Here is a 9286-nt window from a genome sequence, read left to right as displayed (position 1 = left end):
GCCATCTTTGCTGGGGGCGACGCCATCTTTGAGAAGGGCAAAGCCCCCCACCCCATCCCACCCCCAAAGCCTGTCACCGCTGTGGGGCCGGGGACACCCCAACCCGCCCTGCCCTGGGGCCGCTGCCCCATTCCTCTGGGACCCCACATCAAGCAGGCCACGTCATGCCAGGAAACCGGATCCCAGGCCTTTATTTACCCGTACAGTACCCAAAGTCTCTTGGCCTCGTGCCTGCCGCAGGGATGAGGCCGCAGTTCTGCCATGCCACACAGCCAAGACGAGCTCCCGGAGGGGCTGAGCCCCGCGTGAGCCTAGCAGGACAAGTCTGAAGGGAAAGCGGGGTGCAGGAGGAAGACGTCAGGCCAGCCCCAGCGTCCGAGCGGCTTGGGGCACCAGGCGCCGCTGCCTCAGCCCTCGCCCGCTCCGCCCAGGCTCTCCACCTCCCGCGCTCCCTGCAGAGCGGCCCCGGCCTCCTCCGCCTCTGCCMGCGGCAGGCTCAGTCTGTCCCTTGCCGGTGGCTCCGGCTGGCAGATGGCCGAGCCGGGAGCCTCGGTGGGCGGGGTGGGGCCGGCCRGGGCCTGCGGCGCCTTGCCCGGGGCCAGGCCCTCGGGGGCCACCACACAGCTGAGGGGCCGCAGCAGCCTCTGGCCCAGCGGTTTCAGGGGGGCTTTGTGGAAGGGAAGGGGCTTGGCGGTGCCCGACGGCTCCGGCATCTCCTCGCCGCTGTAAGTCTGGATCCTCCTCACCGGCATCTGCGCCAGGTGCCTCTCAGTGGCCAAGGCCACGGCGGTGTCGAAGGACATGCTGCCGCTGTTGCGCCACGCGGCTCGCCTTGCAGCCTGCCCGCCGGCGCCGCTCCCGTCCGGGCACCCCGAGCTGCTGTGGCGCTTCTCCAGCGTCACCCCCCGGGGGCTCTCGGGCACCGCGGAGCCGGGCGGCCGCCGGGGCAGGGTTGCCCCCCAGCCCTCGCTGTCCGCGCCAGCCCTGGCCCAGGGGGCACCAGCGGCCGGCAGCGGCACGGGCTTCAGGGCCGGGGGGATCTTGGCGAATTGAGGCTTGGGCGGCACGACGGGGACGGACTTGGCTTGCTGCACCCTGATGGTGCGGGAGGCCAGGCGGACCGCGGCGCTGCCGTCGCGGCGAAGTACGGCCATGGACTCGGGGCGCGGGGCGGGCTCTGCGCAGCCTCGYGCTGGGACCTCGGGGAGAGCATCCCGCAGCTCCGGGGCCGAGGCAGACAGTGGGGAAGCGTCGGGAATGCCCTCTGGGACGGTCCCCTCTGCGTGCGCCGCAGAGCRAGGCAGAAGCTCAGGGACCAGGAGGCTCCGCGGCTCCTGAGGGGTCGTCTCCAGCAAAGCGACTGGAGGGGATCCCTGTGATGGCTGGGGTTGGGCCTTTCCCGTCTCCAGCTCCTCTGCCGCAGGGGGATCACAGCCAGCCCCATCCTCTTCAACATCCCCATCTGGCACATTGGGAAGCAGCCCTGCCTCCGTACAGCCCAGGGCTTGTCCAGCTTCATCTCCAGGGCTGGATTCAGTGCTGGAGTCAGTTCTGCTTGGGCCAGCGCTGCCATCCAGAGCCTTATCCTTGCTGCCTCCTCCCTGTCCCTCTTCCTCCGGGGGTTCGCCTGCRCCCTGTGCACCCTGCTCTGCCGACTCCCCGCCCAGACCCCCCAGGTGCTCCCCGTCACCTCCATCCTCCTCCTCCATGGGACACTGCCCTGCTGCCTCCGGCATTGAGAAGCCGTCCTGCAGCATGGCGGTGCCAGTGGTCCCCAGTTCGGCAGCTGCGGGTGGCTCTGGAGCCGTCCCTTGGCCTGCTGGCTCCGTGTGGGGCTCCAGCTCTGTGGCCAGCAGGCTGAGGTCATCATGGGCGCTGAGGAACATGTCCTCGGAGTCGCTGTCCTTGGAGGTGTCCTCAGTGTCGGAGCCACTGGGAGCCATGAAGAACATCTCCTCATCCATGCACTCCTCGATGGACAGGTAGCTGGCGGGCTGCTCCACGGGGGACTCCCCCGGCTGGGCATGGGGACAGACAGGAGGGTGACGGCCACATGGGCAGACTGCCAGCCTCTGCCGGGGCACAGAGCCTGCCCTGAACTTCAAGCTCAGCCTGGCCCAGAGATCGAGCACCACACTGGAGCCAGCTGGATGGGATCCATGCCTCCCTACTCCACTCTCTTCATCATCACCATCCTGCCCTCTCCATCATCACCTCTGCCCTCTCTGTCACCATCCCATCCTCTCCATCACCATCCTGTCCTCTCTGTCATCATCCCATCTTCTCCGTCACCATCCTATCCTCCCCCACCACCTCTGCACTCTCCATCACCACCTCTGCACTCTCCATCACCATCCTGTCCCCTCTGTCACCATCCTGTCCTCTCCACCACCACCTCTGCCCTGTCCATCACCATCTCGTCCTCGCCACCACCATCCTGTCCTCTCCACCAGCACCTCTGCCCTCTTCATCACCATCCTGTCTCACCATCACCATCTCTGCCCTGTCCAGCACCATCCTGCCCTCTCCATCACCACCCTGTCCTCTCTGTCACCACCTTGCTCTCTCTGTCATCATCTTGCCTTCTCAGTCACCACCCGGCCACCAGCTTCTCTACCCTGGGCATGGGGACAGCAGAGGTGATACAGTGCCTCCAGCCAGCCCAGCCACAAAGTACCAGGACAGAGATTTCAGCTTACGTTCATGAACCCGCTTTCCATGCCCTCCTCTATGGCTGGGAAGCTGTCCCCGTCCTCGAGGCCAGCGTCTCCAAGCAGGGACCGTGCCACTGGGTCGCCCTCGCTGGCGTAGTCCAGCCACGAGTCCTGGTTATCCAGGAAGGCRAAGGAGTCCCGCAGCTCCAGGGAGAGCCGGGTTTCCTCTGCGTCCGCAGGGCCTTCCACCTTTGCCTCCCCTATGGACAGAGAAGAGGGAAGGGTTGAGCACAGTGGCCCAYGGGCTGTCCTCGTATCCCAAGATCCCTGCTCAGAGTGGACCTCCTTGCAGCCATGTCTCACCCGTGGGTTTTTCCTGCGGCTCAGGTGCCTCCGGCTCCCTGACAGCGGTGCGGGTGGACGCTGGAGGGCTGGTGACGAGCTCCCTGACTTGGCCCAGCGCTGGGCACTCCAGCCCCCGGGTGAGGCGGGACAGATTGGAAGTGATGTGGAAGGGGACGGTGACGGATAAGGGGCCTGAGATGTGGACCCCTGCACACTTTTCAGCACGGCTGCGGGTGGCCTTGGGTGAGCGGCCTGGGGCAGCYGCCCCCACCAGCGATGCCCGGCCTGGTTTGGGGGTGGTGGGCTCTGACTTGGTGCTGCTCTCGCCCTCCGACTCCAGGCTCCGTGGCTCCTCCTTCGCCTTGAATTTCTCCTCYAGGCTCTCGTCCAGCTCCGGGAAACTCTCCTCCCGTGAGGGTGAGGAGCAAGTGTCAAAACTCTCTCGGCGCTGTGGTGGCTGCTTTATTGACCTCTTCTTGCCCAGCTGAGGGGCATCTAAACCAAACAGGAACAAAATTTAGGGCCAAGAGACACCCAATACTCCTGGACCTTCCTGCACCCAGGGTCTGATCCCAGCCAGGAGATGCTGCAGACCTGGAGGACCAGGGCCATGCCCTGTYGGTTGTCCCCACTTTGCTCTGGTCCCCATTGGAGACCATGGTTACCCTTAGGGCCACTTGATGTGGCCATGACCACATGAAAGGGCTTTGGGGACAGATTAAGGTGGCTTTATACAGACAGGGGTCTCTGCGGGGGGGAAAAGGCGGGTCCCCAGCAAGGGCTGTGCACCACCTCCCACTTACCATCACTGGYGAAAGGCATGGAGCTGAGTGAGTCCATGCTCTTGGCTGGCCTCAAGCTTATTTTACCGCATTTATCCTCTGGGAAGAGAAAGCAAAAGGGGAATAGGGACAAGTGGGTGGGCTAGCAGGGGTCCCATGGCCATCACACTTCTGTCCCCAGGGCACGGTGAAAGGTCCCAAGGGCTCTGCAAGCCGGAAACAATTGGATTTGGCCATGCAGGGCCACCAGATGGACATGTGGGGCCCAACCCAGGATGCCCTCTGAGCAACCGGGAGTGATGGGGAACCCCCCTTCTCCAGGAATCCCGCCGAGATCAGGGCTCCCCACCTTTTTCCTCTGGCTTCACCAGCTTCCGCTTGGACTCATGGCTCGAGCGGCCCAGGTTGAAGATCGACTTCCACTTCTTGGCCTTGAGGGAACCCTTCCTTCTGCAGGGAGCAGGGACATGAGGGCCCCGGCTGGCCGTGTGCAGGTGCCCGGCCCGGCAGCATGCGTGTGCATGCGTGTGCATGGGCCAGAGCAGGGCACACGGCGCTGCCTGGGGCACTTTGGTCCTGGAGAGGTTTGTGTGGGTGTAAGCATGCAAATGTGTGGGTGTGTAGGATTAGGGTGTAGGAGCATATGTGTGTGTGTGTGCACACGTATAAATGTGTAAGCATGTGTATACAGTGGCTTGTATGAGCATGTTTGTGAGCACGCATGAGTGTACGATTACGTGCATGCACAAATGCATGTGTGACAGCACATGTGTGTGCAGCATGTGTGCATGTGCATATATGCATGAGCTTACCTGTATGATGCATGTTTAGGATTACATGCATGACCACATAGGGCATAAGCACATATGCACAYGAGCACACACGTGCACATGCATGTTTGAGAGCACGTGTGCTGCATTACACGTGCTTGTACCTGTGCAGGGTCACACATGTGAGCACACAGCAGCGTGAGCACACCATGCCTTGCAGGTCATGGCCACGGGCTCCACAGGGCAGATCCCACCAGGACAGGGCATCACCATGGGGGCATCCCGGGATGCTCAGGGTGACACTGGGGGAGAGCCCGGTGCGGAGGGGTGGAGGCGTAACGTACTTGTGGTCGCTGATCTCGATGATGGTGTGGTAGGGTCGGATCTGCGGTGGCCCGTCGCCCTGGTTCAGCAYGGCCGGCACGTGGTAGGACACAGGCTGGCCGTCGGGCAGGGGCACCGGCAGGCCCACGCCGGGCAGCAGGGACCTCCGCAGGGCCTTGTTTTCGCTGCCTGGGTGCCGCACACACGGGTTCAGGGTGCCTCCAGGGAGATGCTCGCACACCCCATGGCACAGGGAGGACCCTGGTGTCCCCATGGGGTCAGTGCCAGCCAGGCAGGGCTGGTGCCCCCCCAGTTGTTGCCCGCTGGGGCCGTACCAGAGAGAGGAGCRTCCCCGAAGAGCTGCTCCACGTGGGTGAGGATGAACTCCACAACRATGGACTGGACGCGCACCTCCATGAACGCCGCCGTGCCATTGAACCCCGTGGTTTCAATGTCCTTCGACCTGGCACAGTGAGACAGGGTGTTTTAGGCTCCCAGTGGGGATGCTCAACATCCCGCATCCCCCTGGGGCGCTGATGCCCCCAGGCCACCCCCTGCCCACGATGCCGAAGAGTCCCTGAGCCGCGGCGCTCACCGGAGCAGGTTGGGGGCCCAGACGATGGCCAGGTTCCTTGCGTGCATGTTGGTCTGGCTGCTGTAGGACGCCATGTGCAGAAGGTGCCTCATGAGAAACTCCAGGGTCCTGTGGGCACCAGGGCAGGGGGGAGTGTGAGGGAGCAGTGGGGACACCAGCAGATGCACATGTGGKGTTCCCCCATATGGCTGGGGCCATGCCACCCCATAGGGCCCTGCCTGTACCTGTAATGCGGCGCTGGCAGCTCCTTCAACACCTCCTTGATCTTCACTAGGCGTGCTTCTTCCATCTGGATAGCCACAGCATCCTGCTGGGGACAGGCATGGGGTGATGGATGCCACCTCCCAGGGCCACCCCAGCTCCAACCTCCCACACTGGAGAAGCTGGAGGACAGCGGGGTCCGAACCGCGGTGGGGCTCGAAGTGGCACCAGCGGGACTCACGGCGAACTTGTCGTAGAGCTGGTAGGTGAGCAGTGGGTTGGGGAGCTCGCGGAAATAGGCCTTGCAGAGGGAGCTGATGCAGTGGATGTCCTGCCGGTAGACATCCTTGTGCAGGTCCGGACAGCGGTCGCTCTCGAACTCTTGCCTGCAAGGGAGGCGTGGGGTTCGTCGGGTCCCTGCGCCCCCACGGGGGATGCCCCGGGCCAGCCTGGGGCTGCGGGGTGGGATGGAGATGCCCGCAGAGCCAGGGCACAGTGCACTCCAACTGGGCTGTCCCACGTCCCCAGTGAGCCCCGGGCCCCGCTCCACCTCGGTGCCACAAGAGTTTTCTTATGGATGATGAGCTGGGCTGTGCCCAGGACGTGTCCCTGGGATGTCCCCAAGCCCATGGAGAGCCGGGCTGCAGGGATGGTGTCTGGGCACATCCCTCCCTGCCAGCAGGACCCAGGGAACACATGGGAACCCCCACAACGTGGCCCCAGCATGGCCTTGGGGACCTGACATGGCCCTGATGGCCTGCCAACGAGGTGGGTTCATCAGCCAGGTCCTTCTGCAGTGTGGCCAGGACACTGGGGACACAGGGATGCTGAGGACACTGGGGGGTGCCAGAGATCTTGGGGATGATGGGGATGTTGGGCATGCAGGGGATTTGGGGACACTGAGGATGTTGGGGACACAGGGGATACAGGGACACTGGGGATGTTGGGAACATGGGAAACAGGGATGCTGGGGACACTGGGGACCTTGGGGATGTAGGGGACACAGGGACACTGAAGAAGTTGGGGACACAGGGACATGGGGGATGTTGGAGACACTGAGGATGTTGGGGACATGGGTTACAGGGATACTGAGGATGTTGGGGATATGGGATACAGGGACACTAGAGATTTTAGGGACACTGAGGATACTGGGATGCTGCAGACACTGGGGATCTTGGGGATGCAGGGGACACTGGGGAGGTTGGGGACACTGGGAATACAGGGACACCGGGGACACAGAGGGTATGGGGACCCTGGGGTCCTTGGGGACACTGGGGACACCAGAGACTCCCACCAAGATGGGAAACCTCGAGAGGGTTGTGGAGGGATGAAGGGACGTCGGGGCTGAAGGGGAGACAATGAACGAAAAGAAAGAATTAAAAAGGAAACGAGCAGAAGAGTGAAAGGATGAATCACGGAAAGCTGGAAAGTGAAAGGAGGAATGAAAGAGTAAAGGAAAGAAAGACTGAAGGAACAAAAGAATGAACAAAAGGATGAAGGAACGAAAGTGAAAGAGGGAATAAAAGAACAGGAGAAAGCAACTACAAGGAGGAATGATGGAAGGAGGAGCGCAAGGGGGAGCGAGGGGGCGGCAGCAGTGCCGGCTGTCCCAGCACTTGGAAACTCTGCGCGGGCCAGCTCCAGCCAGGCACCAGCCCGGCTCCCCCCGCCTCGTCCCATTCCCAGCCCAGCCCCATCTCCCTCCTGTCTCAGCCCGTCTCCATCCTGTCCCATCTCCCTCCTGCCTCCCTCTCGTCTTGTCCCATCTTCTCCCTCCCATCTCGTCTCGTCTCATCTCACCCATCTCTCTCCTGTCTCATCCCATCTCCATCCTGTTCTCATCTCCCTCCCATCTCATCCCATCCCCATCTCATCCCATCTCCCTTCCATCTCGTCGCGTCTCATGTTATCCRTGTCTCCCTCCCATCTCATTCCATCCCCATCTCCCCCCCCATCTCATCCCGTCTCCACTCTGTCCTCATCTCCCTCCTGATTCCCTCCTGTCTCCTCCCATCCCCGTCTCCCTCCTGTCTCATCCCATCCCTGTCCTGTACTCCTCTCCCTCCTGCCTCGTTCCATCCCCTCCTCCCTCCCACCTTGTCCCATCTCCATCCTCTCCCTGTCTCCATCCTCAATCTATCCCAGCTGGTCCTCTCCCCATCCCATTCCCATGTCTGTCCTGTCCCCCTCTCACTCCCATCTCCATCCCGTCTGGGCCTGTCTCCCTCTCATCCCTGTCTCCCTCCCACCCAGATCCCATCTCCCTCTCCCCTCCATCTCTTTTCCTTCTCCCTCCCATCTAGTCCCATCATTTTCTTCTCCCTCCCATCTTCCTCTCATCCTGTCCCATCTCTGCCTCCTCCCATTTGGTCCCATCTCCATCCTGTCTCTGCTCCATCTCCCTCATCTCCATCCCATCTGGACCCATCTCCATCCCATCCTCGACTTCCCCCCCCATCTTCCTCCCATCAGTCCTTTTTCCATCATCCTCCAGTCTCCTCCCATCCTGTCCTTTGTCCATCCCATCTCAGTCCCATCTCCATCTCCCTGTTGTCTCCATCCCACCCGGTCCCTCCCATCTCCCTCCCCATCTGCATCTCCCTCCCATCGCCTTTTCCCACCTCCACCTCCTTCCTGTCGCCATCGCCCTCCCATCTGGTCCTGTTTCCATCTCCCTCCTGCCTCCATCCCGCCTCCATCCCGTCCCATCCCTGTCCTGCCTCCCCCCCACCCTCCTCCATCCCTGCCCTCCGCTCACCGCAGCCGCTGGATGTTGGAGGAGACGCCCGAGAGGCGGTAGATGCCGTCCACCACCCCGTGCTGCTCCACGAACTCGGTGCAGCTCCGCAGCACCTGGGGCACTGCGGGGACAGACGTCGGGCGACGCGGCCTCCCCCGGGGCCGGGCACCCGCCGGCCGCCCGACCCACCGCCCCGGCTGCGCCAGCTCCAGCCCAGCCCCCGGGGCTGCGAGTTTCGGTCCGGTTAATCCCGGGGATTTATGCTGCCCGTGGCCGGGCTGCTCCAGGCGGGCAGGGCGGCCCAGTCCAGCCACTGCCTGGCTTACTGGGAGTCGCTGGGAGAGCTAAGCTGGGGCCGCTGGGATGGGGCGGAAGCGATGTCCCCTTGTCGGGGGATCCCAGCGGCGCCCGCCCTCGCCCAAACCCCTCTTTGGTCCCACCCTAAATCCCGCCGGTGCCCCAAGCACCYGGACTTGCTCCCCGCTAAGAGCAGGGAGTCACGGGAGGGGCCGGGCTCCTCCCCGACGCCCTCTTCGGGCACCCGCGGGCCCCCGGTCCCCAGCACCCGAGCCGGTGACGCCGTGGGGCAGCCCAAACCCAGGGGCACCCGGCTGCCCGCAGGCTCAGGAGGACGCCGGGGCTGTGCGGAGGCCACCTCGGAGACACGTCCCCCGGGGCAGGGCCGAGGCCGGGATGTCCCGGCCGGGGGATGCCGGGGCCTGGCCGAACCTCGGCGGTGCCCGACCGGGGTGCCCGGGGGTGGCAGGCAGGGTGCTGGGTGGTGCCGCCGGCCCCATCCTTGCTCAAGCGCCGGTGATGCAACCGCGTGGCGTGAGTCACCCGCCGCGGCCGCCTCGCCTCGCCTCGGCCCGGCC

The 9286-nt window shown here is 63.7% G+C and overlaps 1 protein-coding gene across 1 annotated transcript in view; it reads right to left on the bottom strand.

Annotated features, from left to right (window-relative positions):
- Window positions 1–173: 173 nt before the first annotated feature.
- The window catches only part of ARHGAP30 (Rho GTPase activating protein 30), a 9684-nt gene continuing 571 nt past the window's right edge, over window positions 174–9286 (bottom strand). Inside the window, exons 2-12 of the mRNA XM_026083702.1 lie at window positions 8430–8532; window positions 5913–6057; window positions 5695–5777; window positions 5471–5578; window positions 5211–5338; window positions 4896–5064; window positions 4131–4231; window positions 3803–3880; window positions 3018–3494; window positions 2700–2914; window positions 174–2018 (exon numbers count right to left, since the gene is read on the bottom strand). Coding sequence (XP_025939487.1) covers window positions 408–2018; window positions 2700–2914; window positions 3018–3494; window positions 3803–3880; window positions 4131–4231; window positions 4896–5064; window positions 5211–5338; window positions 5471–5578; window positions 5695–5777; window positions 5913–6057; window positions 8430–8532 — 3218 coding nt within the window. The 3' untranslated portion in view covers window positions 174–407. The remainder of the gene's footprint in view (window positions 2019–2699; window positions 2915–3017; window positions 3495–3802; window positions 3881–4130; window positions 4232–4895; window positions 5065–5210; window positions 5339–5470; window positions 5579–5694; window positions 5778–5912; window positions 6058–8429; window positions 8533–9286) is intronic.

The sequence above is a fragment of the Apteryx rowi genome, unplaced genomic scaffold (assembly GCF_003343035.1).
Source record: "Apteryx rowi isolate R43461 unplaced genomic scaffold, aptRow1 scaffold_610, whole genome shotgun sequence".
In the NCBI taxonomy this organism is placed as follows: domain Eukaryota; kingdom Metazoa; phylum Chordata; class Aves; order Apterygiformes; family Apterygidae; genus Apteryx; species Apteryx rowi.
Note: the sequence above shows the minus strand (reverse complement) of the source record. Positions and strands in the feature narration are given on the sequence as shown.